Source organism: Chaetodon auriga, chromosome 14 (genome assembly GCF_051107435.1).
Source record: "Chaetodon auriga isolate fChaAug3 chromosome 14, fChaAug3.hap1, whole genome shotgun sequence".
Lineage (NCBI taxonomy): Eukaryota > Metazoa > Chordata > Actinopteri > Chaetodontiformes > Chaetodontidae > Chaetodon > Chaetodon auriga.
In genome coordinates, this window is record NC_135087.1 from 14,050,438 (window position 1) to 14,075,102 (window position 24,665).

A 24,665-nucleotide genomic window follows, 5' to 3' on the forward strand; every position below is an offset into this window, starting at 1 on the left:
CTCGCCGAGGAGGCCGTTTAATTTGACAGCTTCCGGGTTTAAGTCAAAGAAAAGGATGGACGAGTCTTCGCTGTGTTGCCTCTTTAGCCGAGGTTAGACGAGACCAACACACGTTAAACATTTGAAACTCCTGTATTTGTTGCAGACTTGCTTAACCTCTTTTATTGTGGTAACACTTACACGATAGTTCAGCATTTTGTTGTGCCAGGCGGCACTATGCTGTTGTTTTGCTAACTTAACTTAGCCAAGTCAAGTTACAGAGAGCCATGACTACTGCCATTACCGGAAATGCGCCGTGTTCGCTTTCATCGTAAAATACACCACAACACGCTTGAGGAGAAGCCTTTTATTCTGAAACTTCCAAAAGTTGGCTGAACTTCTAAATTTTTGTTGTGTCATGCTTGACACTGGCGCGGCTACTATAGTCGCACGTATTTTGCTACGTTGTATTTTTCTTGCTTTGCATATCTGAAGCGTCCTTGAGGCTTCCGGTAGTACTGTTACTTTGACAGGCCTGTTTGTTAGCCGACACGGGTAACATGTTAAACGTGTGTTCGGTTTTGTAGGAGTCTTTCAGAAAGAGTTGTCGTAAGGCCTGTTCGGGTTATTTCCATCACTGGCTAACAAGTCCCTAAACAGAAATGTCACTGGAGGACTATGAAAGACATTTCGACTCGCTAAATTCAGATTTGGGCGGCGGGTCAGTGGTCAGTGAGCGATCAGCGTCGGGCACATTTAATGGCGAAGAGGAGAAGTTGCATTACATTCCTATCCGGATCCTCGGGAGGGGGGCGTTTGGTGAAGCAACTCTGTACAGAAGAACAGAGGTAAGAAGGCTCTTTCAGCACAGTGTTAAACATCCTGCGACACACTGTTTCCTTCATTAAAACTTTGTTTAAAATGAACCTGAAGTGCAGACATTTACCATCACTGTAAGGACAGTGTTCCAGGTCCTCACAGCATTATTTAGCCTTAGACAGGCGGGCTTACAGTCCGAAATGATGAGAAACACTGATGATACACATCAGAAATGTATCCTCTATCACAAACGGGGGCACACACTGCAGTATATGGGTTTACAGACCCTTTCATGCTGCCCCTCACTCCAAAAACATCTTTTTTGAGAATGTTTGTCTATTCTGGAGGGACACATCTGGACCCTAATACTGGTATTATTCATGAGGTGTCCCCTCTGGCCTCCACAGGACAACTCTCTGGTGGTATGGAAAGAGGTGGACCTGAACACGCTGTCCGAGAAGGAGCGTCGAGACGTCATGAACGAAATAAGCATCCTCTCCATCCTGGAGCACAACAACATCATAGCCTACTTCAATCACTTCATGGATAAAAACTCCCTCTTCATTGAGTTGGAGTACTGCAACGGTAAGAAAATGCTGTGTCGGCGTCGACTAAGATAAAGATTTGTTTTGAATTTGCTGTGACACGATGCTGAACGGCCCTCTCCTCACAGGAGGAAACCTGTACGATAAAATCAACCAACAGAAGGGGAAACTTTTCAGTGAGGAGGTACGAGGGCAGCATTACAGGCTGTTTATTTGATACCAAGCAGTCTGTTCTGTTATATCCTCACCATGAACATGTTTCTGTAGGTGGTCATATGGTACCTGTACCAAATTGCCTCAGCAGTGTCCCACATTCACAAGGCTGGGATCTTACACAGGTAAAGATATTCAGCTCGTTTTCTTGTCCTTATCGAAGGCATCTGGCAGGTCACTGGACTTTGTATTTTGTGTCTAACGATGACTTTTCTTTTTTTCTTGCAGAGATATCAAAACTCTGAACATTTTCCTGACCAAGACTGACCTCATCAAGCTGGGTGACTATGGCCTTGCGAAGAAGCTAGACTCTGAGTTTTCAATGGCAGAGACTGTAAGTCATGCTGCTGTGTGGGATATGTGCTTCTGCTTAGCTTGATTACATGTTTTACTCATCTTCTTTTTGCACTTTTTCTTCCTCTGTGAATCCAGTGTGTGGGAACTCCATATTACATGTCACCAGAATTGTGCCAGGGAACAAAGTACAACTTCAAATCAGACATCTGGGCCATGGGTTGTGTACTCTTTGAAGTCTTAACTCTTACAAGAACATTTGATGCAACGGTAGGTTTTTTAATTGTTGTGATTATTTGCATTCATGAGAAAATAAATATCTGATAATTCATTCATTTTGCTGTTTGTGTCCCGAAGAACCCTCTGAACCTCTGTGTGAAAATAGTCCAGGGCAACTGGACTATGGAGGTGAACTCGGATGTTTATTCATCTGCGTTGATCAAACTGGTGTATGAGTGCCTCGATCAAGTGAGTGAGGGGGATAATCAGGGAATAGTGTCGTTTCAGATTGTCACGAAACAAGTGGGTTGATGTCAGAGATAATACTGCATGCTAAGCTAAAAGCTGGCAACATCTTTTTTGTGTCGCAGGATCCTGCAAACAGGCCTACAGCTGAGCAGATTCTGGACCAGCCATTCATCTCCTGCTACAGACAGTAAGTTGGATGAAAGGGAAAAGAGTGAATTCTTCATTTCCTTAATAGGAAAGTATTTTAGATGCTATTGGATGCAATGAAGTCCAAACAGCTACTGACAACTTCATTTTCTGTTAGGGAGCTTGAGGAGCGAGTTGCTCTGCTGAATTCAGCAATGAAAAAACCAAAGTAAGTTGTTTCATATTCTTGATGTTTAAAAGCCCATCTGTGGTTCCTTAAGTAAGATTTTGTAGTGTTAACTGATTTGTTGTCCTGGTTGCACTGCAGGCTGAGTACAGTGACTGATACCCCTGTTGCTGTGGTAACCACCCGTTCAAGGGAGGTGTACTTCTGGGGTGGAGGGAAGTTCACCCCCCAGAAAATGGACACGTTTAAAGGAGGCAGCAGTGCCCAACATGTGTGTGCAGGCGAGAGTCACTTTGCAGTGGTGACCGTGGAAAAGGAGCTGTATACGTGGGCTGTGAGTATTGATCCGTCCCTCTGGTGCCCCTCTCCACCACATTAGCTCGAGTTCTTGAATTGGTTCCGTTCAGGGTTCTATCAAGTGAACCAGCCTGTGTTTGCACCAGTTTGTAAGCAGAACACTGGAATCAAGGATTATTATTATTGTTTCAAATGTTCAGAACGGTTCAAAATTAGATGCACGATCCAGAAAAGTATATGGGAGAGACCTCCTGGATCCAGTTGTTCTTGTCCTTCTCTATAAGGAACTTTCTCAACCTTCTCTTCAGAATGTCCAAGGTGGAGCCAAGATGGTGGGCCAGCTGGGGCACGGAGACCAGGCCTCGTACCGGCAGCCAAAGAAGGTGGAGAAGCTCCAGGGGAAGGCCATCCGACAGGTGGCGTGTGGAGCTGACTTCACTGCCTGCGTCACCGGTGAGTGAAGAAAGCTTCCTGGAACTTAAGAAAACAGCTTTTTCTGTAACCACACTTTTGAAACCTCTGCTGTTTCTGCAGATGAGGACCAGATGTACATGTTTGGTTCAGACTATTACGGCTGCATTGGAGTTGAGGGTGAGCTTGGCACGGAGATTTTGGAGCCAGTGCTGCTGGAGTTTTTTGAGGAGCGGCCTGTCCGTCAGGTTTCGTGTGGAGACAACCACGTGGTGGTCCTGACTCAGAGTGGGGACATCTTCTCGTGGGGCTGCGGAGAGTATGGTACATAGCTTTGCTTTATTTGCTGTTCTGGCTGGTGTCAACAAGCCTCTGCCAGGTTGTTTTTGCTGTTATAACTGTGGCCAGCAGGTGGGGTTAGTGGTCCTTTAATGTACAGTCACACTAAGTGATCCCAGTCAAAACTGCTTTATTCTCCTGCTGCAGGGCGTCTCGGCCTGGAATGTGAGGATGACTTCTCTTCTCCAATGCAAGTAAGATTTTGTTCTCTTCTGGCCGTGACTGTCTGTCAGAGGCTAAAGCCTTGCAGGAGCGCGATACAAAGTGTTCAAAGAATTATGATCTAAATAGTCTTATTTGTAGCTATTTATTTCAAAAGTACTTTCTGTTTTCTGGTCTTTCCAGGTGGAGATCCCCAAAGGCGCCACCATCTCCTCAGTAGCATGCGGCAGCGATGGAACCTTCTTTTTGACAGAAGCAGGAAAAGTCCTTGCGTGTGGAAACAATGAGTTCAACAAGCTTGGTCTGAACCAGGGAATCTCTGGTCTCAAAAACCACCCTGGAGAGGTAATGGACTCTATTTAAAGGATAGTAATAATATAGGCACTCGGTGATCCTGCTATGCTTATATAGTTTTTAAATTTTTGTGTACACCACACCAGGGTTACCAGGGGATCCCGTACATCACCACACTGACCTTGGCAAAGCAGCTGTCGCGGTTCAAGATCCACTTCATAGCTCCAGGGAAGACCCACACAGCTGCTATTGATGGTACTGCAAAAAGAGGCTGATATTTCTTGTATAAGTTAAAAAACAAACAAAAAAAGTTTCAAAGAAACATTATTTGATGTGATTTGTGGCTTTGCAGCTCGTGGCCGTCTGCTCACCTTTGGCTGCAACAAGTACGGACAGCAGGGTGTGAAGGACTTTAAGAAACACCAGGGTGTCCAAGTCCTCGTTGGGCCCTTTGGAGGGAAGACGGTGACCAAAGTGTCTTGTGGAGACGGCTTCACCATTGCAGCCACCGAGGGTGAGAACAGTCCTGTGATGCATCTATGGCAATAATATGTGCATTTTTCTGATTTTATGTCGGTGTTTGATTTCATCCCAGAGGCCACTGCTTCAGACTTTCCGTCCCGAGGATATATCATCTGTTCTTGTGTCTTACAGACAATCAGATCTTTGCATGGGGGAACGCAGGAAACGGGCGACTTGGGATGCCTGCTGATAAAGGATTTGGTTCAGAGGTGTGCCCCGCCATGCCAAGGCCCATCTTTGGTTCCCTCCACCATGTACCGGACCTCTCTTGTCGTGGTTGGCACACCATTATCATAATGGGTTGGTAATCACAACCGCACACTTACACAGTGAACTGGTGCAATAGGCCAGCTGTCTAACACCTTTTCCTCTTTGCAGAGAAAGTGCTCAACTCAAAGACTATTCGCTCTAACAGCAGTGGACTATCAGTTGGCAGTGGTAAATACTTTTCTTCGGTCACTGATTTGTATATTGAGTCATTGTCTTTGCTTAAAGAATAAACCTTACACATACAAGTCTACATTGTACATGTATGTGTTTATATATAGGAGTGGGCCAGGAGGCATCCACTTCCTCAGTGGATCTGGACATCGAACCTGGTTCAGAGACAGAGTGTCGTGACAGGGGTCTTGGGGGTACAATGGAGGATAACACGGAGGAGTGCCTCATGGAGACACCGATGATGTCAGCGGCAAGTCAGACTGGGGACAGCTCCTGCCCTCTCTGGCTTAGAAAGGTTTGTCACCATGAAAGCACCAAGGAACAAGGAAGCCCTTGTTTGAATCAGAACAAATTGTTTAATGGTTTTAGCGACTCCTCTAATAATCACATAATGGCAGTGGATGGAAACAAGTGTTCATTCACATTAGCTTCAAATTAGCATAACATTGGGATAGAAACTGAGCTACAATGTTCTAATTCATAGAGGTTCTCATCCTGCAGGAGCTCGAGGATGCAGAGTACATCCCGATGCCAGAAGACTCTGAGCTTCCCACTCCTGACGGGCTCTCTTCTTTCTCTGAGAGCGTCACTCTACCTTATGAGGAGCTGAAAGAGCTAAAGGCCGCGGCGGCAGCAGTCAGCAGTAAGAAAGGCCTATCGGTAATGCCAAAATAGCTGTCTTTTGCATTAATGTAGACATTAATTATATACTCCAAATAAAAGCTTAAAATTTCACAATACTGCTGTTCATACTGTCTAATAATGCATTTTGAAACACACCCGCTTTGTCCAACAGACTAAACGAATGAGCTGTGGTAAAGTCAACGGACTGGAGGGGACTGAAGTCTGCAAAAAAGGAGAGTCAGGAGCATGTTGCAGAGCAAGTAGTGAGGTCACACAGGTATTAGTTCTGCACACTCAACAGCGCCAGTCTTGATCTAATTAAAACACCCCACAGTATTTCACAGAAGAGCTTATTTTGCAGCTGCGGGAGACAGTCGCTCGTCAAGAGATGAGGATCCAGATGCTTGAGGCGCAGGTGAGACCATTTTCCCAAAAGCCACCTGCCTGCCTTGGTGCTGATTTTGATCCTTGTGTGCGAGTAACAGCATGTATTCCTGCTGTCTGTAGGTCAGTGAGCAGCAGAAGGAGAATGAGAGGCTCTGGGCAGCAATCAATCGTTCAACTTTACGTGAATCAGGATGCGACGATAATGGAAACCACCGCTCTGACCGGATGCCCGGGGATGGAGGAAGAAGAGGAGGTGGATTCACAAATCACGGGGGCCGATCTGCCGGGGCCAGTGTGTGAGACTTAACCTGCGTACATCCCGATCGTGGAGAAAAGTGTCAAAACTCTTTAGTACACATTGAAGCTGGGTAGCTGGGGAGTGGGAGCTCGGTTAGAGGGTGCAGCCTCATGCTCATTCACAAAGGTTACATGACAGTATATAGGTTTGACAGAGCGCTAAGTTGCATGATAAGATTGTATTGCGTCTGTAATACTGCGTAACACCTTGCACATTCTCATATGCACACTTGCATACACCAGGGTGCAGTGATCTAGCTAGTTTCTCCACAGACTGAAATGTTGGCTGGATTCAACATGACACATCGGACCTTGACACCTGCGAGAGACAATCGTCATGGCGATTGTAGCGTTATTCTGCAATGTGAATGCTAAGTTTGTGTTTTGGTATTATTGTTGACTTTAAATGATGTCAGCATTGAGGCCTCAGTCCTCAGATTTTAGTATTTATCGCATAACAGGTAAGACCAGTTTATGCAAATAGGAGTAGCTAATCGCTAATGCATGCAAAGATTGGGGTTTCCTTCTCTCAGTTGTTGAGAGATGGGCAGCAAGTATGTTGTCCAGATTGATCATGACTCATGTTGGCGCCGTCTTCCAATGTGAAAGCGTAATTTTCTTACTGTCACTTTATTTTTGTTATTTTCACGTTATTTGATATTCTTAAAAAGTGCCAAATACAAAATAGCCTCTCAAACCTTTTTTTTCCATATTTATCATGTTAGCTATTACAAATATATTGTAATTAACATGCAAAGAAATATATATTTTACATTTGCATGTTTTATTGACATATAAACACATTTGTGTGAAACACGAAACTACTGATTCTTTTTTTTTTGTACAACTACTTTTGGTTACTTCTTATTGCCTTCGTTGACTCTTGAATTCTTGTTGGTGTAGCACATGTTGGTCTGTTTTCTTTGTGACATGTATGAACACTTGAACAGTTTCTTTAAATGTGGAAAATGCGGCCTTTAAAGCATTTATAATACAGCTGACCTTGCAGCTATAATGTTGTTTTCTTATTGCATTTTTTTAACCATTTTAACTGTCTTTGGTACTTCCTGAAATGTTGTTTTACCATATTTTCATCACTTGTGAAAGAAAAATATGTAATTGAATTTAGTTTTTTTGTTTGAGGTCCGTTGGTTTTGTTGTGTGTGTTATAACAAACGTATATATACAATATATGTGTGTGTAAAACTCTTTGACAGTTCGGAATCTGCTGCGTCGTGCTCAGTGAACTGTTTGATGTCAACAGTATAACACTGGTTGTATTTCCACACAGTATAACGTTAAATGCAGTGCCTTATCAAGCTATTGAAACCAATATTAGTGCAAATATGAAAATGTTGTGCCTTCTGTGATTTTTTTTTTTTATACAGTGTGTTGACAGCATTTAAAAATGTGGCTTATTTTTTCAACAGTTTACCAAATATTATGCAGATGTAACAGTTGTATCTCTATCACACTGTTGCTTCATGCTTTGTGTAAAGGATATAAATAAAGCGAACAGCTATCTTTATTTACGCGTGCATTGTCAGTATTTACCACAATGTGAGCTCCAGTATACTGTAGCTATTTCTGTTTGTTGATATTAAAGTGCCAACCTTAAAAACAGTTAAACTAGTTGAGACAGTTCTGTTGGGGAATATATTCAAACGATTTAGACGAGATCTGGAACAAACCTCTAATAAGAGATTAAAATCAAACAATCCAGAGGCTGTACGGACGATGAAGAGATGGTGATAGGTGACTTGACGTGCTTGATCTGTCTGGGTGGGCTCACTTCGAGCATCTTGGCTGTGAAGTTCCAGCTGAGCGTTGACCCTCGTGCAGATTCCTTGTGTTGGCCTTTTGGTTTAGTTTTTTCTTCTTAGTAAAAAAGAAGAGGAAATATTCTCACTGAAACAATTAAACATACTGTCTTTGTACTGTTCTCCATTCTCACAAATGATCACATTCATTATATAGGTTTTACACAGCATCCCACCTCTTACGGAATCTGGGCTGTAGGTTGAGCCTGAAAAATCTAAATCCTACACTTCCCATAATGCAACCAATAGCATCCTCGCATTAGACTTTCCCTTGCTAGTAAACGCCCATGCTTTTCAAACCCTAGACCTGCGTTATGCAGGCTGTATTCAACATTTGTAGTCTCAAACATTACCCTAGTGACATCACTACTAGTGAATAAACTGTGTATAAAATTGGTAGGGCAGCCCTTTAAAAGAGGCAAAAATGTTGCTGGCCTACCTCTGGAGTCTTGGGTCTGCTGTGGGTTTTCCAGTACTCCTCTGCTTTGGTTCCCTTGATCCTGTTAATGTAGGAGTTGAAGACTCGACGATGTGATTGTTTCACCTTTGTGCAGATTTGGACGTGCACCTCTAGTCGTTTGCTGACAAACTTCCTGTTGCAGATTGTGCAAGGAAGAAGCTGGAGGCCATCGTACGTGTTACCTATAGGTCTGTCCTCCCCCTGCTCTGGTCTGCTGGAATGAGGAGAGCTAGAAACTGGTGGAAGGAGTGGTTCCACAGACTGTTTTCTTCCTGCACCTGTGTGGTTTTCTGTTGCAGCTCTGTGAGAAGTTTTCTGTTGACTCATTTGAGGCATGTCTCGTTCGTCTGCACTGTACATGTCCTTAGATGTCCTCTCCCTAAATTTCTTTTCTCTTGTCCAATCTTTCTCGCCCACAGAGGTTGTATTTTGTTCTCTTTCTTTTGCCTTCACACCTGTCTCTCCCCACATGCAATTATCTTCTTCACCCTCTCCTTTTCTTCTAGTGTGCTCTTTCACATTTTTCCACCTCGATTTGTTCAGGTCTCCACTCAATTCTTGCCCACGAACTATGACCTCATGAGTTCCGTTACATCCTTTTCTTTGCAAATGGGGACTCTGTGCAACTTCGATTTCCCTTCCTTTCCATCTGGCCCTTTCTTCTTCATGTATATTCCTCATTCTGTGCTCATTCCTCTGATCTTGCCTCTTCCTAAGTTGTTTTACATCCTCCTGTCGTATTTCTTGCATAATTTCTCCACTTCTCACTGACTCACTCCTCTGCCGTTCAGACAGCCTGGTTTTTGTCTGAGTTTTTCCTCTCTCTGCTTGTCCCCTTTTGGGCCTCTCCTCCTCACTCTTTTGGTCATCACCTGCAGCGGTGTTAACACTGTCTTCCTGAATTCTTTGTCTTATTTTTTCCTCAACCCTGCACAGTTTCTTCTGTAGCATGAGCTCTTTTGCATGAATTTCTCTGGCCATCTGCAGTTCTCCTCTGTGCAATCCGTGTGAGTCTTTTCTTGCATGCTGCTGGGATCCAGTGGTGTCTCTGATGCCACTTGAATGATCTTGGAGTGACAACGGGCCTCTTGGTTGTTTTGTAATAGTGATTTTTTCAAAATCATATAAATCAGGTGAGACTTGTGTCGTGGAGTTGAGAGGCCTTCTGTGGCTAACAGGCTTGTTTGGAAATGGCCGGTCGACTCCATCTGCTCTCCTACCACGTACAACACCATGCTGTGCTTGAGTGTAGACACTGCCATGTCTTTTTCCTGCAATGTTGTACTGCCCTTGAGGACTGTGTTTTCTTCTTGCGTATGTGCTCATGACTTCATCACTTGTTGAAGGTCATATCTTTGAGGTTGACCTGTTGTTCCACAGATCGTTGAGAAAGACAAGTGAGCCCTCCGTACCAGCCACTGAAGGTTTTTCTTCTATGGTGTGTAGAGAAAAAGACAAACAAGGTTAAAAGAGAAAGGGGCTGGGGGAACAAAGCTGGCATCTGCAGTGTATAACTATTTATGGAAAATGAAAGCATAGGTGGGACTGAATCTGAATCATCTTCGCTTGAGCAGCAAATCACTCTCAAATCATCCCAGAATATGCTAGTAAGTGGACCTTGAGTCAGTTCTTGTTTTTAAGGTCAACAATGGACTGCCAAGCTCCCTCTTCATGCCAACGCAGATCATGGATCTTGAAAGAGTTCTGAATAATGGAAACTTTCAACAATGCTACCATGACAAATGAGTTAAATGGGACGTTTTTTCATGTCTGTAGATGTTTCACTCCAAAAGTATCATTAATAAAACGGTAATGAGTCAGGAACCTCTGCAATAAAATACCTTGACAAAACATTGCTGACATTTTCTGACAATTTCCTTTACTAGCCGAACAACAGAGGGCAATGCCATAAAAAAGTACAGCACCCTGTTATCAACTTAGCATTTCATCTGTGGCTGACAATTTTCCCCAAAGCCCAGTTAGAATCTAAAATACTTACTGACTTTTTGTATGCCGTCTGAATTATAAATAACGTTGAGTTTAGCGAGCTACAAATAAAGCCACTAGGAGAGACAAACCGATGCGAATCCTTTTCTCAACGATTACATTTGTTGCCTAGAAACCAAGAGTCTCAGTTGTTCTCTGATTGGTCCATTGAACAAACATCACTTCCTGAAGTGAAGCCCCGTATGTTTTTGAATCGCCATCCTCTGGAGTTGTGTGGAGGTCCCACGGCATCTTAACAACACTCAGGTGAATTAGACTGCAGACAGCCAGCTATCGCGTATTCATACAGCATGAATAGAACGATATACGTGCTAATTATCCAGGGTTCAAATGTGTTGAACAGAAACAAATTGTGTTAGCTTAGCTTACAGTAGCTGTAGCGTAAGTTAGCCCCTGCGGTGCATGACGGCTCCCTAATATACACAACACAGCACCCAAGTACGGTCTCGTTTCTCCTTTTCCAGGTCCGCTATGTCCAACGAAGACCTAATTTCAGTGGATTATGAAATTTTTGGCAGAGTCCAAGGTGTATTTTTTCGGAAATACACTCAAGTGAGTTTGACAGTGATGTAGCTTCATCTTAACGTTACATCTGAACAGCGTGGCCTATTTAAAAGTGGTGTTTTAGTTCTGGTTTTTAGGAGTTTTGACAGCATCTCACTGTATTTCTGATCAAGTTAATTATCATAAATTATGATAAAAACTGATTAGGGCCGCTAGATGTTGAAAGCTCCAGAGAAGCTAGGAAGTGGACCTTGATTCAAGGTTTTTTAAGGTCAAGAATGAACTTGTCATGCTCACAGTCTTTTAGCTTTAATATCACTGTTACTGAACAGTGTTTAGGGCCCATCCTGCACTTACCTAACTAATATTCCCTTCCCAGTGTTCCATCACAGCCACATTCTCCATCAGTCACCTTCCTCTGCAATTTTATAATTCATGTCTTTCGTTTTCCAGGCAGAAGGGAAGAAGCTTGGCCTGGTTGGATGGGTCCAAAACACGGGCGCAGGAACTGTACAGGGGCAGCTCCAAGGCCCACGCAGCAAGGTGAAAGAAATGCAGGAATGGCTGAAATCCACCGGGAGCCCCAAGTCACACATAACCAAGGCAGAATTCAAGAATGAGAAAACAGTGGATAGCCTAGAACACTCCTCTTTTAACATAGTAAAATAAAATAACACATAGATTGTGCCTGTGACATTCACTTTGAGGCAGATGTTTTATTTATTTAGTCATTTTTTTTATTGGTTGGAATGCAACTCATAATTAATCGAAAAGATGTGTGTATGTTAGGTCTCCTTAACATCTACAATATATGGAATTACACTAATGAATAATAAAATCCTTTCAGTGGCCTTCACATTGTTAGAATTTTATTGTACTAACATCAGTAAGGGAATATTTGATGAATTTGATTTTCAAAGGCTATAACAGCTGGACTGAGACCTGGACTGAGGGTGGTTATTAGAGGTGACCACACAACAGCAGATACTGTAAATCTGTTTGAAGGGGACATTTGCAACAAGCATCCTGCTGAGCAACCAGGCAATGGTATGACCTTGAAATCTGTCACTGCCTCTTCATCGGCCTCCACAAAGACTGACTTGAAGGAGTCTGATGGGATCCTGATGAATCACTGGTTTCCCATCAGAATGCTGCTGCCCTCCTTTGGCAAAGACTGAGCTCTGTAGGTGGCTGTGGAGAAACAATGACTGAATAATCACAGATGTCAAATCAATTTATCCTCAATTAATCTGATTAATCAGAGAAAAGGTAGTGAAGAATGTCACTAATGATGTCAAAGATGGTAGAAACTAGGCTTACTGAGAGGAAGGAAGATACTCACAAGACCGAGACTGGCATAAAAAATTACAATATGTACACTTTGTAATTAAATTGAAATTAAGAAAAATGTGATGGAAATGGATGTTTATGGACTTGTTATGTGTCGGAAAGACAGAGCAGAGCATAAAGACAAAGTGTGGGACAAAAGATGGGTCATGAATGAAGAAAATGATATTTTTTAGGCTCTATGGATTAGCATTAGGTGAGAGTTTACCCATACTTAAATTTATTTATTTATTTTTTTGAAAATACAACGGTAATACAGTGTTTATACAGTTAATGGAATACATACCTGCGTGTCTAAACACGTGACATGGCACACTCCGTACAGTAGGTGGCGGTAGGCACATTTAAAGCTGGTTGCAATTTGCCGACGACGAGAAGAAAAGACGACGGTTGAACTGTAGGTCGTTCAGTCCAGGAGGTGGCACTGTTAGCTTTGGCTGTTAGCTGTCACCGGCGTCTCTTGTTGTTTCACGTTGACTGTAAACAGCAGCTAAGTTCGGTTTTAACATGTCTTTTGACAGTTCGTTTTAGAAATGCAATTTAACGAGCTATTTCAGTGTGTCGCGGTCAAAAAGTTTCCGTTGGAACTCATGTAAGTAACGTAGTAACGTAGCTAGGCTAATGGTATAAGACGTTAGCTAGCAACGGTTGATTTTAAGTCCGTTCCCCCTCTTGTTACCGCGTCGTCGGTCAGGACAAGTGAGGAGCTGAATATCAGTTACCAAGACAATTGAATTTAATGAACACCATGATTAAGTGTTTGCCTAAAGAGGTTCAGGGGAAACTCCGCTCCGGTGTCGCTGTCCCCTCACTTCAGCAGTGTGTCGAGGAGCTTATCCTAAACAGCATCGATGCCGAGGCGACCTGTGTGGGAGTCAGGATGGACATGGATGCGTTCAAAGTTCAGGTGATCGACAACGGGGTCGGAATGAACGCTGAGGATATGGCGTGCGTGGGAAACCGATACTACACAAGTAAATGCAACTCTGTTGAAGATTTGGACAACCTCAGCTGGTATGGCTTCAGAGGGGAGGCGCTGGCAAGTGTTGTTTCTCTCGCTACACTTGTTGAAATCTCATCCCGGACCAGATCGTCAGTGAAAACTCACGTCAAAATCTACAAGGGTGGCAAAGGCATGGATGTATTTGAAGCAGAGACTGCACGACCCTCTGCAGGGACAACTGTTGTCATTTGTAACTTCTTCCACAACATGCCGGTCCGGAGGAAGAGGATGGATGCTGTACTGGAGGGTGAGAGGATCAGACACAGACTAGAGGCTATTTCTCTGATGCATCCCTCTGTTTCTTTTACCCTGAAGAATGACTGCACAGGAGCCATGATGGTACAGCTTCCCAAAGCTAGAGACATCTACCACAGGTTTGTTCAGATACACAGCCTCGGGCGAGCACAGAAACTTGGAGAAATCAGCTACACACACGGACAGTTTGAAGTGATGGGTTATATTGGCAGAGAGGGCCACTACAACAGCAGCTTACAGTTCCTGTATGTAAATAACAGACTGCTACTGAAAACACGGATCCACAAGCTGCTGAACTTTCTCCTACGCAGACTGAGCAGTTCAAATCAGAAAAGTGACAGTCCAGAGTTGCAATCTACCATCAGGAGTCCAAAGCACAAACGAAGCCAAGAACTGCATGGGGTATACGTCATCAATATCAAATGCTCTTACTCGGAGTATGACATATGTCTAGAGCCTGCCAAAACTCTAATAGAGTTCAAAGATTGGGATGAGATTTTGCTCTCTGTGGAAGAGGCGGTGAAAGCTTTCCTGAGCAGGGAGAACTTGGTGGCTGCACTTTCTCAAGATGACTTGGACGATGTATCCCCTAAACTGTTTGGCTCTCACAATGCAGACCAAGAGGGGCACAACAGTGGCAGTGGTGGCCAGGCAGCGAGCACTGCTTTCACACTAGATTGCAGTATAGGAATGAAACTAGCATCTCATCCTGTTCATCGCAAGTGCAAAGATGACTGTGTGCATGAAAACGTACACAGCGAAGAAGAGATTGAACAACTGGGGCAGGAAAAGATAAAAAGTGAAGGGAGTAAAAACAAAGATTGTAGAGATGAGCCACTGTGTGATCCAGCAAGGCTAGAACCTGCATCAGATAGTGAAATTACTGAAGAAGCATTTAGTGAAGCTGGGGAAGGCTCTCAGATTTTATGTATGTCAAGTTCAGTTGGAGAACTAGAAAGTGAAAAAGTGGAATTTTCAAAAGAAGTTGAGCTAAAACTGAACCATACTCCCCCAGCCAGCAATGTGACTTCACCAGGCCGAATCACCCAACCAATTCTGCCTGAACTGAACAGTATTGAGCAAATATTACTGGACAGCCAGGGCACAGGAGGGCATGGACAGATTTTACTGAGCAATAGAAAGATCAGTCTCTCTGATCCATATATTCACGAAAGCCTGCAGACTCAGGGCCTGTCCCAAATCAACAAGTCAGTAAATCAGTCTCACATTTTAGCACAGACATGTGAAGAGACACCTTTTGCATCAAAACGCAAAATCTCACTTGACGTGGGCTGCAACAGATCTTGTCAGACACTATGTACAGACTTTGCTCCTATTATTCCCCCAAAGATTCCCAGAATTGTAACTTGTCAAAAGCTGTCTTCATGTAAGGAGTTGGGGTCTCTTGAGAAGTTTAGAAGAGTGTATGGTAACTCTGATGAACTGAAATTACCCTCTGAAGAGAAACATGAAGAGAATAATACTATAAGACTCCCTCAGATTGAAAAATTTGTTTTGAATTCCCAGAATTTGTTGGTTTGCCAGAAAGATCAGCAAGATGGTGATGTTACAGAAAGAGACGAGACACAGGCCGGCCTCCGAAGCCCACGAATCCTCCCAGTTTTTACCAGCATAAAACCAGTCTCAGCACGGAATAGAGGCAAAAAGTCTTTGGCAACTAAACTCTGCCATTTGAAGAAACACAGGACGGACGTTTCAGAAGTATTGCCATGTCTGTCCAGGACTACCTCACAGAACAGTACTTGTCTCAGTGGAGGTAATAATGGCATCCAAGAGAGCAATTATGAGAATCACTGTGATACTGCTCTGAATCCTGAGCCAGTCCCAGGTTGTAGTACAAATCCTCAGCTGGCTGAGAGGCAAGATGGCTCAGAATCAGGTGACTGGCTTCACCACTACGATGCATCTGTGGGAAGGACAGTCTACGTCAACAAAGTGACTGGGCTCAGCCGATACGAGGACCCACCCACTGAAGAAACGCAAGTGCGCTGTACATCTGATGTCACCAATATGGCAGTCAGCGTCATCTCTGAAATGGGTGAGTTCGTGGTTTTTTGGTGCTCATCGGCAGATTATGTTGACATGATCGTAACCGAGAATACCTTCACTGTCACTGTTGTTCCTGTTCCTTAAACTGTAGGGATGGAATACAGATGTTGTCCCTTTCAGGTGGATCAAGTTTTGCCCTTCATTCCTAAATCCAGGACAGACAGAGTGATTAGTTCAGTACTTGATGATAGAGGTACTTCACAAACAGATCAGTCTGTAGACTCTAGGGTGCCTAACACACACACACGCACACACACAATATACAAAATGACTGCTAGCTTGTTTTTCAGTCATGTGTGATCTTGTCTGTCCTACAGACGACCGTGGTGAGAGCTCCAACTCCCTTACTTCACTGTACTCAAAATGGAATAACCCAGTGTTTGTCCGACCTCCCATGGTAAACAACCCTTGTGTGTTTTCTGTTCATTTTATCTGTTTTAAAGTGTAGTGTTGAAATTCTATTGTGTCAGTGGTGCATTAGGAACTCTACTGTGCCGACAGGTTGGTGTAGACATATCAAGTGGGCAAGCTGATGGCCTGGCTGTCAAGATCCACAACATCCTGTTTCCATACCGTTTTTCGAAGGCCATGATTCGCTCAATGAAGGCAAATCTCCCTTTTGGTTTCCGTTGAATGTCTGACAAAACGGTCTTTATCGTGAATCAACCATTTTGCCTCCATCGATGTCATGGAGTAATGGCCGTGTAATTACTTTATAGGTCATTCATCAAGTGGATAAGAAGTTTCTTGCATGTCTCATCAATACAAGAGATGAGGATCCTGCAGCACTCACAGAAACTGAAGGTATAGACAGGAACATCACTGTTTTGTCATTTGTTGATTTTATCAGGACCTAATGCATTTTATATCGATGCCCTAGGAAACCTCCTGGTGCTGGTGGATCAGCATGCTGCACACGAGAGAGTTCGACTTGAAAATTTAGTTGCAGGTAAAAAATAAAGATAAAATAACGATGCACAGTAGTTGCACTGAGAATGAAATGGTGAATTAATAATGCTGCTGTTGGGACCCTGATGTGATACTCAAGTCATAACTGTATGTCCTGTCATAGATTCCTATGAAGACGACCCAGAAGCAGCAGGGGAGAGGCGCCTGTGCTCATCAACCATTTTGCCACCTCTTGAAATCAGTGTAACAGAAGAGGAGCTGAGGCTGCTTGGGTGTGTTTTTCTATATGGCCATGGATTTAAAAAAAATGATGGGCACAGCTTGGATGAAGACTTATCTCAAAGTCTGCATGTGACTTTTGATTAGAGAATGCTGCCAAGTTACAGGAAACCATTGTCCTTTTTTAGAGGGCTTAATTAATAGTTAGATGGGCAGTGGCTGATGCAGGACTTGGGTTGTCTGTATTCAGGAACCATGGCTTGTATGTGTTGTGAAGGTGTTTAGGATACACTGGTGTTTTTTACTTTGGTCTGATGGCATTGTCATTACTTGATGGACTGCAGTTGGCCCTAAGCTGGATGAGGTTTAAGAGCCAGACGTCTGCTCTATACAACAACTGAGACACCCAGCCAGCAGTTTTTGGCAATGAGGTGAAGGATGGTAGCAATAAAGATGACAGAAAGGGTGGGTGCAGTGACGCAGCCTCATTTCACCTCTGTCTAAACCCAGAAGTATTGCATAGCACTTTGGCTCATATGCCATCATTTAGTAGCATCAGTACTCTGTAGTAATAGTGTACACTGTACACTTTTGTCAAATACTACAGTTAAATAGATTAGATGCAAAGGCTGTGTTTTGCCCACTATGTTGTCTTGTACTTGGAGCATTCTCAAAGAATCATGTCCATTTCCAGACAGTGGAAGGAGTCTATTCACAGGAACAAGTTCAAACACTGTCTTGATTTGGACAGGGAGGTTATGGCTCTGTCAATTGCCACAATCTGCTTTGTTTCACCTCTTGATGATGGTTACAGCTAAGATGTCCTGCAGCTCTGATCACTGTGATTCAGATGTTCAGATCTACATTCCTTGATGATATGAGGCTATGCAGACACTGACACACAGTCACTCACTTCATAAACCTGTTGTCATCCTCTGAACCAGAAAAAGATCTCCTCTCACCAGCAGCTAAACTCTGAACCTTTAAACCAACTTTCTTGTGCGTGTTTTCATACCAGAGACATTCTTACATTGGCATTATTGTTGAGCAGTGTTCTCAATATTTCTGATATATACTGGACCCTTCCTCTTTCAGGTCTTGTCAGGCACATTTACGAAGTTTGGGCCTGGAAGTGAAGTTCTCACAAGCAGCGGATCCACAGGTTTTTGTCGGGAAGGTACCGCTGTGCTTTGTGGAAAAGGAGAGTAATGAGCTCAGGCGGGGGAGACCATCTGTTATCAAGCCTATTGTTGAGGTACTGTAAGATTTGTGAAACCGTTCACTCAGCGAAGTGGCTTTTACAATTCTAACCTATGTTTACCATTTTGCTTTTTCTCTCTAATCACACATCAGGAGTATCTTCGAGAGCAGATTGAGGTAAGCTTGGAAGTGTGTTTCCCACACCTAAAGCTCTGCGTGTGGAGAAAGCATCTTATTACTCAACCAGAAGAGTGCAGCTCTCAGCCGGGCTTACAGTCAAGATGACAGTGAAGATAAGAAAAACAGGGATTTAATCATATCATGTCGTGCCTAACCTTAGTGGATCATAACATATTGGGTATGGAATTAATTTACAGATATGAATGTCAGTTTTTGTGGCACAACTAAAGCCAAAACAGCAGACGAGGTGAGCCTTGGTTTTAGCCTAGCTGATTGCAGAAGTGCCTTTTGCTGTGTTGTCCCTGTCGGAAACAAGATTCCAGACTGAAGTAGTTGTTGATCACTTGCAGCCCCTACAGGCCGGATAAGAGGAGCGAAGAGTCGGCAGTTAGTGGCGATATAAACTGTGCAGTCAATAAAATCGGATTTTCCAAAATTGTGACTCACTGCAACCACAAGAGGTCCTTGAGCATACGGCCATAAATGTGCAGAAAAAATATTAGGCTGCTGGATCCAGTAGTATGCGAGATTAGCTGCAGATATAGATGCACAAACGCTTGATGTCCTCCAGGTTTACGCCTGGACATGTAATGTATCATGTCTTATTCTTTCTCTCAGTTACTTCGTTCAACTGGTAGAGTGAGAGGAACTCTGCCTCTCACTGTGCTGAAGGTATTAGCCTCTCTAGCATGTCATGGTAAGATTTCATTCCTTCTCTCCATCCTTCAGTTTGTTTATTTATTTAAGTGATTCAATAAATTACAGTTTTCATACAAATAACTTGTATACGTGTATGCATTTAACAGGTGCCATCAAATTCAATGACAGCTTGAGTAGAGATGAATGCTACAGCTTGGTGGCGTCCTTGTCCTCCTGCCATCTGCCTTTCCAGTGTGCCCATGGCCGCCCTTCCATTGCTCCCTTAGTAGACATCCTTCATTTGGACAAAGACCAGAAGGTACCAGACTGGAGTAACACATGACTTTCTACTAATTGTAGTACTGAAGACATTATACAGCACGGCAATTTGGTGGTGACTAAGCATTCTTGTCTTTGCAGGAATTACAGAAACCCAACCTCCAAAAGCTGAGAAGAATGTATAAAGCATGGGAACTGTATGGAAATAGATAACTGGGTGTGTATTTTATTTTAAATGTGTCCTTGATAACCTCACAGAAATCATAATGATTCCTTATTAAATGGCTCAAATAGCCAAATTCCCCCCAAACCTTTTGTTTTCACTGTAAATTCATAGGAAGACACATGAAAAACATTTAGTTATGTAAGACGAGAGAAGAGGAAGTACAAAAATAAATGTAGATTGATGAAATGTGATGCATCATCAGAAAAGTAACAAAAGGCACATAATATTGACCATGTCAGTGTTCCCAAATGTGCAGTCACATAATGATCAATCTGAATCCCACTTGTGTGTTGGTGGAAGCTGTTGAAGATAGGAAATAGCAGGACAATCATTTGTTTTAACACTTCAGTCAACTTGATCATTGCAGACACAACAAGTAGAGGAGAAAACTGCTGCAACTCTGAGTTTGAACTCAAGCTCGTTCTTCTTCAGGCCACACCACACACAGCAGGTGATTTCCATCCACTGATGAAGGCAAAACACCTGCTATCACTCACAGGGCCAAAGGAAGAAAATGCTAGCAAATTTAAACTCACAGAAAACAGTGGAGCTGCAGTTTTCCCTTACTGGACCCTCCAACTGCCTAATGACAAGCATTAATAGCTGATTAAGTTATTTCACAGAAAGTAATCAGGAGTTCACCTCATCAGGCCCCTTTGGCTTCCATGATTGGCCACCAGTCATTTCTGTACCTTCTGAAGATTGGATTTCTTTCATATTATTTCAGGCTATATATTTTTTCTAACCCTCACTCACCCATTTAGGATCTGCTGTAGAAGCAAATGTCAAACTGGTCCTGAGTCTCTGTTGTGAATGAAGATTTTGTGGCATTCTGCTTGGTGGACAACTTGTAGCCAATAGAATGTGTGTTAACAGAGGGGTGTGTCACCGTCAGAGCTCAGTGGATCCTTATTTTATTTACTTCTTGACTGGAAAATACAAGGAACTGTCCAAGATCGTGTGCCACATGTTACTGGTGCGTTCACGTACCTTTAAACTGATTCTACTTTTAAGCTGGTCACTGACTTCGTACTCGCCTGTGACCAGCGCGTTTGTGTGGGTGTCTTCTTGCAGACGTTTTCCAGAGCTGACCAGGTACAGCTGAATAGCGAACACCAGGTCCGACAGGAGCAGCATCCACAGGAAAGCTCAAAGTCTAGACCTGCTAACGGTCCCTTGTTATGGTGGGAGTGACGAATGACGCTGCTCCTGCCAAATCCAGCCCCCTTCCCACCTTCCTTCTCCTCCCTCCACTTCCGGGTCGCGTCACGTGACTTCACCGCCCCCACATGCTCAACGTCTCCTCTTCACCACCTCCTCCCCAAGTAAACAATTCAGCATCATTTCATTATGTCTGCTAACAGCCTCCAATCCTTATCTTTGGAACAGGCAGTCCCAAAGTGCTGCGCTGACCGAGAGCTCTGCCCGAGTCACAGGAACTGTTTTACACAAATGAAATGCGAAGAGGAGATTCATTTTGGAGCAAGTTCACCTGTAAGCGGAGTTAATATGTGAGATGTAGTCGACATATTTTTTTTAATGGTCGTGCAGAATGGGTCGCGACGACCTTGCAATTGAATGAGCTTTTACATTATTAAACAAAATCAGTGGCTAATGTTCGACTGGTTATACATTCATAATAGCTTAATTGTCTTTTGCCCTTGATTACAATGAATGCACCAGAACATCAAGTTTTCCTCGCGCAGGAAATGGTTACATTATGTGTATTTATAAATAGGCTCACGTTTCTCACCCCACATTGCATTCATATGAAGCCCGATGCTTGTGAATGGGAGTGAAGCTGCTGTTTGGCTTTCGTGCGGTGATGAAGCTGTGAGCAAATCTGACACAAACAAACAAATCAAAAAGAAAAAGAAAAAAAAAGATCTTAACGTATGATTCATGTAGGAAATATACAAGAGGATGAATGTCAAAACAATGCACGTTTTACCCCGAAATGTAGGCCCGTGTGGCTGTCAGTCTGCCCCCCCTCCCCCTCGGCGGATGGTACAGTCTTGGTTCATTCATAAAATTCTAGCAGAGCATAAAAGGAGGGGCTTGCATCCTAGTCGTCCAGTTACCAGGTATATACCTGGAGAAAAGACCCGAGCCGCTCTGCCCAGCGGAAGGCCAGAGTCATATTTGTCATTGATCAGGACTCGTGTGTGTGTATTTTTTTTTTTTTTTTTTTTTTTTTAAACCCCCCCCCTCGTGATGTATCACAACAACCTGACGCCCGACATGGATTCAGTCTCTCCCACCTGCCGGACAGAGTCTCCTGTCGGGACACTCTGCCAGAAGACGCCAGAAGAGGCGAGCTCCCCATCATCAGCCTCCTCCTCAGAGAGCAATGCAAAGGTATGGATGGCTTTGTTGATCATATCTCCATCATGCAGCCCGGGAGGCGCGCACTTTCCAAACCAGACTCAACATCCCTGTTTATGTGATCCACGGGCTGAGTGCCCTAATGCTCATTTTATCTTCACGGTGGGGGGAGGGGGAGGTGGAACTGATTGATCAGGTTTTAATTAACTGCGTGCGCGTCATTTTTTTTTTTTTCCAAATGTCATTTTCTGACACATTTGATGCATAATTGGAGCGGAGATGAGCGCAGGAGGGAATGTGACCAAACAGCACCGCTGGTCGGGTTGTTATGATTCCGACGTCCTGGGACCAAACGCGAGCGTGTCGATGCAGCGCTTCATTGAGAAAAATAAATCCATTCAGGAGACTCCACAGCATCCCTGCGTCAGTGTTGACGTCAGAAACAATGATAAAGTCAAATATTGATCCGAAAAGGCTATTTCTGGTTGGGTATATTTCAAGAAAATCTACCACACGCAGGGTACCCTCTGTTTTTGATTCGAAATGTGTGATTTGTAGCTTTCATTGATTAACTCATCGCAATTACTTGAACCCGCGAATAGCTTGGAAATAGACTTATTTAATGAAATCAATATTATAATCCTCATTGTCGATTATTTCTCCTTTTATTTTTCAGGAGCTCTGCCCAGACATGAGCGTTGAGGACACTCCATTTGTTCCAACAGTCACTGCAATTTCCTCTACCCCAGATTTCCAGTGGATGGTCCAGCCTACGATTATTACATCTGTCTCCCCGTCTCTGGGTAGCAAGCAAGCCAATGAACCACAAAGCTCTCACCAGGCAACACCCAAAGAGGGCGGGAATAAGGGGAAAAATGCTGTCAGAAAGGGGAAAACAGAGCAGGTAGGTTTGCTCAGATGAAGTCTACCTGCCATTGGACAGAATAGTCAATAGTGTAAATTTACATATGCCAATCTGAATTCCTTTTGTGCAACAGTGCTATTGTGCATGCTCCTCTGGTGCCGTGTGCTGGCTGTGTGCCTTCCTTAGGCACTCAATTTATATTCAGGTCACAGCAAGTCTGCAACAATGGTCTATTTTTAGACGCATTGCAGCGAAACATGCTTTTGCCATTCTTCTGAGGGTGAATTGGCAACGGATGTAGCGGATTAGAGGATGAAATGGCTGGATTCTTCAAGGCAATAACTGAATTATTTCTGTTGCATCCCAGCTGTCTCCAGAGGAGGAGGAGAAAAAAAGGATAAGGAGGGAGAGGAATAAAATGGCTGCAGCAAAGTGTCGCAACAGACGGAGGGAACTCACGGACACGCTGCAAGCTGTAAGTAAACAGTGATGCATTTACTCAGCTGTCATCTGCACCCGCTGTTTGTGTGTTTTCCAATGTGGATGATTTTTGGATGTCGATCTATCTGAAGGAGACAGACAAGCTGGAGGAGGAGAAAGCAGCCCTGGAGACGGAAATAGCCAACCTCCTCAAAGAGAAAGAACGGCTCGAGTTTATCCTTGCCACACACAAACCCGTGTGCCAGATGTCAGAGGAGCTGGAGTCTATTTTCCAGGAGCCCACGGGGTCCCCAGAGCTACCGCCCAGTCCAGACGAGGACAGGCTTCCAGAGGATGGCACCCAGGAAGCTCCCTCGCTCCAGGACATGGACATCCCCAGTGATCCGTCCACGGCCATCTCCGGGAACTCCAATATCTTGCTGTGTGCCAGCGCTGAAATCAACATCTGCGATCTTGAGCCCTCCCTGGACATTAAGGAGGGGCTCCTGGAAAATATGCTCCACAGTTTGGAGGAGAAAACCCCCATGGAGACGGCTCGCTCCGTGCCAGACATAGATCTGAGCAGCTCTCTCGGGGTCTCGGACTGGGAGACCCTGTACAAGTCCGTTTCCAGCGACCTGGAGCCCCTCAGCACCCCCGTGGTGACCTCCACCCCCACCTGCAGCAGCTACCTGTCTGTGTTCACATTCGCGTGCCCCGAGCTGGACTCTCTCACAGAGGGACTAGACAGCCATAAAGGCGGAGGCGGCAAATCCGAATCAGTCGACATCCTCAACTCTCCAACTCTCCTCGCCTTATAATGCACAGAGGGAAGTGATCGCTCTGATCTCTCTGGTTTTCCTCTGTCCTGCAGGTTCCTGACTCTGAAATGACACCGACAACATATGCCACAGTATGCTGTAACACTTCAAGGAGTACATTCATGAAATGTCTTGTGTGTGACTAAGCAAACATGCATAGAAACTCTCTCCAGATACATAGCCAACAGAGTGATGTAGCTAAAAGCATGGCTTTTACTCGAGGGACTGAAGTCAAGTTTTGATTATAAGACGCATGCTGAGAAACTCCAAATAATTTCAAAGCTTACATATACAGTATCTGATCTGTTACTAGATCTAAGATGTAACGTGGAATTTATTGTTGCAGTATGGTTTTGTGTTTTCGTTGTTAATAGTGTATTGATTGCTGTAAATGTTGTTGTATTTACATATTCATCCATGGTAAGTACCTGCATACCTCAATGTCATCAGCTGTGGTTTGACCTCATTGAAAGTTTTCCATGAAAACATCCAGTGCTATATACTATATATATCTTATCAAGATGTAACTTATGATTTATTTTTTTACCTTTCAGATTTTGACTTATTTGTTAAATTTCAAAATAAGTGAAATGAGCATTGATTGCTTATCTATGCTGCTGAATAATTACAATAAATCGACATTCAGAGTGGTGTTTGATGCCGGTGTTTGCAGTCTGTCTCCAAGAAATCTCTGTTTATCTTACATTTCTC

At 43.7% G+C, this 24,665-nt stretch overlaps 5 protein-coding genes across 8 annotated transcripts; 4 read left to right on the top strand and 1 right to left on the bottom strand.

The window, feature by feature from the left end:
• The first annotated feature begins 27 nt into the window (after positions 1 to 27).
• On the top strand, positions 28 to 7,933 carry nek9 (NIMA related kinase 9). Of its 2 annotated transcripts, XM_076748130.1 has the most exons (23): positions 28 to 827; positions 1,206 to 1,383; positions 1,472 to 1,527; positions 1,611 to 1,681; positions 1,785 to 1,890; positions 1,989 to 2,120; positions 2,208 to 2,318; positions 2,441 to 2,505; positions 2,623 to 2,673; positions 2,773 to 2,965; positions 3,237 to 3,381; positions 3,463 to 3,663; positions 3,826 to 3,872; positions 4,024 to 4,185; positions 4,281 to 4,389; positions 4,487 to 4,648; positions 4,789 to 4,956; positions 5,035 to 5,094; positions 5,205 to 5,392; positions 5,599 to 5,757; positions 5,894 to 5,998; positions 6,083 to 6,136; positions 6,229 to 7,933. In XM_076748130.1, exons 1-23 carry the CDS (start codon positions 642 to 644, stop codon positions 6,406 to 6,408), a joined length of 2,889 nt encoding a protein of 962 aa, XP_076604245.1. In that variant the 5' UTR covers positions 28 to 641; the 3' UTR covers positions 6,409 to 7,933. The 2 variants fall into 2 exon arrangements, with proteins under 2 accessions (XP_076604245.1, XP_076604246.1); XM_076748131.1 differs by lacking the exons at positions 6,083 to 6,136; positions 6,229 to 7,933 and having other exon boundaries at positions 5,599 to 5,740.
• A 145-nt stretch (positions 7,934 to 8,078) lies between these two features.
• On the bottom strand, positions 8,079 to 9,737 carry LOC143331355 (uncharacterized). The gene is made up of 2 exons (XM_076748134.1): positions 8,665 to 9,737; positions 8,079 to 8,283 (listed from the first exon to the last, which is right to left on the bottom strand). The coding sequence occupies exons 1-2, from the start codon at positions 9,664 to 9,666 to the stop codon at positions 8,194 to 8,196; spliced, it is 1,092 nt and encodes a 363-aa protein (XP_076604249.1). The 5' UTR covers positions 9,667 to 9,737; the 3' UTR covers positions 8,079 to 8,193.
• A 1,131-nt stretch (positions 9,738 to 10,868) lies between these two features.
• acyp1 (acylphosphatase 1, erythrocyte (common) type) lies at positions 10,869 to 12,047 on the top strand. The gene is made up of 3 exons (XM_076748135.1): positions 10,869 to 10,938; positions 11,157 to 11,244; positions 11,650 to 12,047. Exons 2-3 carry the CDS (start codon positions 11,164 to 11,166, stop codon positions 11,863 to 11,865), a joined length of 297 nt encoding a protein of 98 aa, XP_076604250.1. The 5' UTR covers positions 10,869 to 10,938; positions 11,157 to 11,163; the 3' UTR covers positions 11,866 to 12,047.
• Positions 12,048 to 13,014: 967 nt separating this feature from the next.
• Positions 13,015 to 20,731, top strand: mlh3 (mutL homolog 3 (E. coli)). Of its 2 annotated transcripts, XM_076748128.1 has the most exons (13): positions 13,015 to 15,860; positions 15,963 to 16,064; positions 16,189 to 16,268; positions 16,373 to 16,477; positions 16,591 to 16,675; positions 16,752 to 16,820; positions 16,944 to 17,052; positions 18,095 to 18,254; positions 18,353 to 18,376; positions 18,998 to 19,076; positions 19,186 to 19,337; positions 19,439 to 19,514; positions 20,598 to 20,731. In XM_076748128.1, exons 1-12 carry the CDS (start codon positions 13,283 to 13,285, stop codon positions 19,508 to 19,510), a joined length of 3,615 nt encoding a protein of 1,204 aa, XP_076604243.1. In that variant the 5' UTR covers positions 13,015 to 13,282; the 3' UTR covers positions 19,511 to 19,514; positions 20,598 to 20,731. The 2 variants fall into 2 exon arrangements, with proteins under 2 accessions (XP_076604243.1, XP_076604244.1); XM_076748129.1 differs by lacking the exon at positions 15,963 to 16,064.
• Positions 20,732 to 20,744: 13 nt separating this feature from the next.
• On the top strand, positions 20,745 to 24,612 carry fosaa (v-fos FBJ murine osteosarcoma viral oncogene homolog Aa). Of its 2 annotated transcripts, XM_076748133.1 has the most exons (5): positions 20,745 to 20,848; positions 21,775 to 21,881; positions 22,525 to 22,752; positions 23,081 to 23,188; positions 23,286 to 24,612. In XM_076748133.1, exons 3-5 carry the CDS (start codon positions 22,540 to 22,542, stop codon positions 23,952 to 23,954), a joined length of 990 nt encoding a protein of 329 aa, XP_076604248.1. In that variant the 5' UTR covers positions 20,745 to 20,848; positions 21,775 to 21,881; positions 22,525 to 22,539; the 3' UTR covers positions 23,955 to 24,612. The 2 variants fall into 2 exon arrangements, with proteins under 2 accessions (XP_076604248.1, XP_076604247.1); XM_076748132.1 differs by lacking the exon at positions 20,745 to 20,848 and having other exon boundaries at positions 21,588 to 21,881.
• Positions 24,613 to 24,665: the final 53 nt, after the last annotated feature.

Bases quoted from the DNA above. Each gene is read 5' to 3' on its own strand.
- nek9 (XM_076748130.1), top strand. From the start codon at position 642: ATGTCACTGGAGGACTATGAAAGACATTTCGACTCGCTAAATTCAGAT. The intron at 1,528-1,610 runs GTACGAGGGCAG...ATGTTTCTGTAG, and splicing joins GGAAACTTTTCAGTGAGGAG to GTGGTCATATGGTACCTGTA. The intron at 5,393-5,598 runs GTTTGTCACCAT...CTCATCCTGCAG, and splicing joins GCCCTCTCTGGCTTAGAAAG to GAGCTCGAGGATGCAGAGTA.
- LOC143331355 (XM_076748134.1), bottom strand. From the start codon at position 9,666: ATGGCCAGAGAAATTCATGCAAAAGAGCTCATGCTACAGAAGAAACTG. The intron at 8,284-8,664 runs GTAGGCCAGCAA...TTTTTTACTAAG, and splicing joins GCAGACCCAAGACTCCAGAG to AAGAAAAAACTAAACCAAAA.
- acyp1 (XM_076748135.1), top strand. From the start codon at position 11,164: ATGTCCAACGAAGACCTAATTTCAGTGGATTATGAAATTTTTGGCAGA. The intron at 11,245-11,649 runs GTGAGTTTGACA...TTCGTTTTCCAG, and splicing joins TTTTTCGGAAATACACTCAA to GCAGAAGGGAAGAAGCTTGG.
- mlh3 (XM_076748128.1), top strand. From the start codon at position 13,283: ATGAACACCATGATTAAGTGTTTGCCTAAAGAGGTTCAGGGGAAACTC. The intron at 18,377-18,997 runs GTAAGCTTGGAA...TCTTTCTCTCAG, and splicing joins ATCTTCGAGAGCAGATTGAG to TTACTTCGTTCAACTGGTAG. The intron at 19,077-19,185 runs GTAAGATTTCAT...TGCATTTAACAG, and splicing joins AGCCTCTCTAGCATGTCATG to GTGCCATCAAATTCAATGAC.
- fosaa (XM_076748132.1), top strand. From the start codon at position 21,738: ATGTATCACAACAACCTGACGCCCGACATGGATTCAGTCTCTCCCACC. The intron at 22,753-23,080 runs GTAGGTTTGCTC...GTTGCATCCCAG, and splicing joins GAAAGGGGAAAACAGAGCAG to CTGTCTCCAGAGGAGGAGGA. The intron at 23,189-23,285 runs GTAAGTAAACAG...ATCTATCTGAAG, and splicing joins TCACGGACACGCTGCAAGCT to GAGACAGACAAGCTGGAGGA.